The 2,951-nt window shown below is 38.2% G+C and overlaps 1 protein-coding gene across 1 annotated transcript; it reads left to right on the top strand.

Moving 5' to 3' along the window:
- The first annotated feature begins 565 nt into the window (after positions 1-565).
- On the top strand, positions 566-2,238 carry LOC124376636. Its single transcript, XM_046835844.1, has 5 exons — positions 566-721; positions 821-1,162; positions 1,314-1,415; positions 1,572-1,628; positions 1,794-2,238. The coding sequence occupies exons 1-5, from the start codon at positions 670-672 to the stop codon at positions 1,910-1,912; spliced, it is 672 nt and encodes a 223-aa protein (XP_046691800.1). The 5' UTR covers positions 566-669; the 3' UTR covers positions 1,913-2,238.
- Positions 2,239-2,951: the final 713 nt, after the last annotated feature.

Here is a 2,951-nt window from a genome sequence, read left to right as displayed (position 1 = left end):
TTGGAGCAGTGCATGGAAGAGCTGATCTTGCTCCATGTGCAAGCCAGAAGACTGTGAAGACAGAAGGTGAAGACTCCATGGTAGCATGACTGAATAACTGTCTTCTTTAATCCTGAGTATCAGTACACGTGTGGAGAGATCACTGGATTCAGAACTGCATTTATTTAGCCAGAACCACACTTCCAAATGTACTTCCATTTTTTAGTGGGTTAAACACACACACACACACACACACACACACACACACACACACTCGATTCATTTCCACTTTTCAGTGGGTTAAACAGACACACACACACACACACACACACACACACACACACACTGAATATTGATCCTTCACATCTCAATGTTTTTATTTCCACTAAACGGCTTCTCGAAGGCTACAATTGTAGCATCGCTAATAACTGGATCTTTCCCATGTCAGTGCAGCAGTGTTTATTTCCTGTTCTCTACTTCCTGTTTGGGGGTCTGTCTGTAAAGTCATGTGACTCATTACAGCTTCAGAAGAGACAAGAATTCACTGTGAGCTTCACATCTCACTACAGCTAATGAACCAATCAGATCAGTCCACAGCTTCAAATCATCCAATCAGGTGTGAGTGAGAGCTGCTTTTCTACTGAACACACAAGTTGATTTCCTCACTATCACTGTGTCTGAACAGGAACGATGATCTCACTCTTTGTGGCGCTTTACTCTCTGCTTTGTCTCTGCACAGCTGGTGAGAACATTTTCAAATCTTTCATTTCAAATAGTAATATTACATATTTACCTCATTTACTGACATCATTAACCATTAAATATCACACACTTTTTACAGTAAAAACATCTGACATCAAGGAGCTTCACGTGAGAACAGTAAAGAGTGGAGAAGATGTAACTATAGCGTGTGATCTCAGTCTGATCAGAGACAAAAGTAAAGTAGTCTGGTACAGACAGAGTTTTGGAAAAGTGCCTCAGTTTTTTGCAAAACGTTACGGGACAAATAACTACACATTTACTGATGGATTTAATGATAATCGCTTCAGTATTACTGTAAATGAGCATCAGTTTGATCTCAACATTAAGAACCTGAGAGAAGATGATGGAGGAGAATATTTCTGTGGAGAAATGGAGGGAACTACAATAAAGTTCACATCTGGAACACGTCTGCAATTTGAAGGTAAACAGTTTGACTCTGATAAGCTGCTAATTCCAGATCAACACTTTAACCAGTATTATGTGTACATATGCAGTAAATGTTGAGGATTTCACTTTATTCATATTTACTATCATTTCTGTTCATCTGCTGCTTTTCTAATTGATTTATAAAGATAAAGAGATGAAACTCTGTCCTTCACCTGGACCAGGAAACAAGATCACAGGTTCTGTTACACACCAGGGTTCAAACGATGGAATAAAAACACACGATAAAAGTAACATTCTGATCAAATAATCTTCTTTTTTACTTTATATAACAAAATATTTTGGTTAAATTTCCCTGTTAATAAATTCACTAATATTTTTTTTTTTATTTATTTTTATTTGCTGCTTTTCTAATTAATTTGTCTTCTGTTCTTCACCTGGACCAGAAATCAGTAGCACAGGTTCTGATCCACACCAGGGTTCAGACAGCACGACTCCAGAGCGTACGTTTTTGATCAAATCATTTTCTTTTCTCTCTCTGTAATAGAATTTTCTGGAGTGCAAACATTTAACTGTTAATAAATACAATATATAAAGTTTTTTCAGTGAACTCCATTATAGATTTCAGCTCCTGACATGTTTTAATAGAATGTTGTTCTTCCATCCAGGTTGTGATGGTCAGATCCATCTGTTCTTCCTGCTCTCCGTTCTTAGAGTTGGAGTTCTTGCCCTCATGATGATGATTTTTCCAATCGTCCTGATTATTTTCAAATTGAGATCAAAGTAGAAATTTGAATGGAAATGGAAGAAATAGTGAGATGAGGAGGATCAGTGTGTTGATTGAACTGGAAATATTTGCTTCTATTGGCTGTATATTGGAATGATTTTGGTTGAACTGTAATGTGGAGGGATTTCCAGCTGTGTGTAAAAACTCCTGAGTGGAAACATCCACACAAATGCAGTTCATTCCATTAAAATATGAAGTGAATGTACAATGCAGTTTTCCTCTTTATTTCTCCTCTTTTTCTTCATCACTTCAAAAAGAACTTCAGATCCTTCTTGAGTCTGGTTCCTCTCAAGGTTTCATCCTTCTGCATCTCAGGGAGTTTTTCCTTCACCACAGTCTCCACCGACTTGTTCATTAGGAATAAACTTACACTTATAAAGAACATCTTCATTGTTATCACCACATCATCTGTGTAAAGCTGCTCTGAGACAATGTTTACTGTTTAATGTGCAAAACAAATAAACATGAATTGAACTGAATTAAATTTGTAGAGTTTTTTATTTGCATAACAATGGAATGAAACCCCATGTGGAGAATGTGACCTTACTTACACTTAGTGGACTGGTCCACAGTGAGACTCATTTAGGTTTTCTATGGAAAAACCCACAGTCAGGTTTCCCACAGAAAACACTTATGTGGTCCAAAATTGAGAGAGCTGCTGTGGGTTTTCCGTGGAAATTCCAACTATTGGCTTGCACACAAAATAGGGCCATCAAAATCGTAGTAGGCTCTGCATGATCTAACCTCCAGGGGGCTCAGTTGGAATTAGTGTAGGTCTGCCTGGCCCACACTGTCCTACAGTGAACCCACACATTACCATGGTGGGCTTGAACAGGCATGTTTTCTGGGCAGTCCACTCTGTGCCCACTCAATGTCCTTTAGTGTGGACACAGGAGTCACACACATCGAGAACAATTTAAATGCTGTCAATGCTGCTATCAGCTGTCAATGTTCTACATGATGTTTCTGTACTTGTGCATTACTGTACTCTCTGTTTGGCCTTTTATCATTAGATTCCATAATAAAGACATTTGGTCTG

This window comes from Silurus meridionalis, chromosome 23, assembly GCF_014805685.1.
Source record: "Silurus meridionalis isolate SWU-2019-XX chromosome 23, ASM1480568v1, whole genome shotgun sequence".
In the NCBI taxonomy this organism is placed as follows: Eukaryota; Metazoa; Chordata; class Actinopteri; order Siluriformes; family Siluridae; genus Silurus; species Silurus meridionalis.
This window is presented reverse-complemented; position numbering and strand designations above follow the sequence as displayed.

Coding starts and splice junctions, on each gene's coding strand:
- LOC124376636 (XM_046835844.1), top strand. CDS start 670: ATGATCTCACTCTTTGTGGCGCTTTACTCTCTGCTTTGTCTCTGCACA. Junction 1,163..1,313: donor AACACGTCTGCAATTTGAAG/GTAAACAGTTTG, acceptor TGATTTATAAAG/ATAAAGAGATGAAACTCTGT. Junction 1,416..1,571: donor AATAAAAACACACGATAAAA/GTAACATTCTGA, acceptor CACCTGGACCAG/AAATCAGTAGCACAGGTTCT.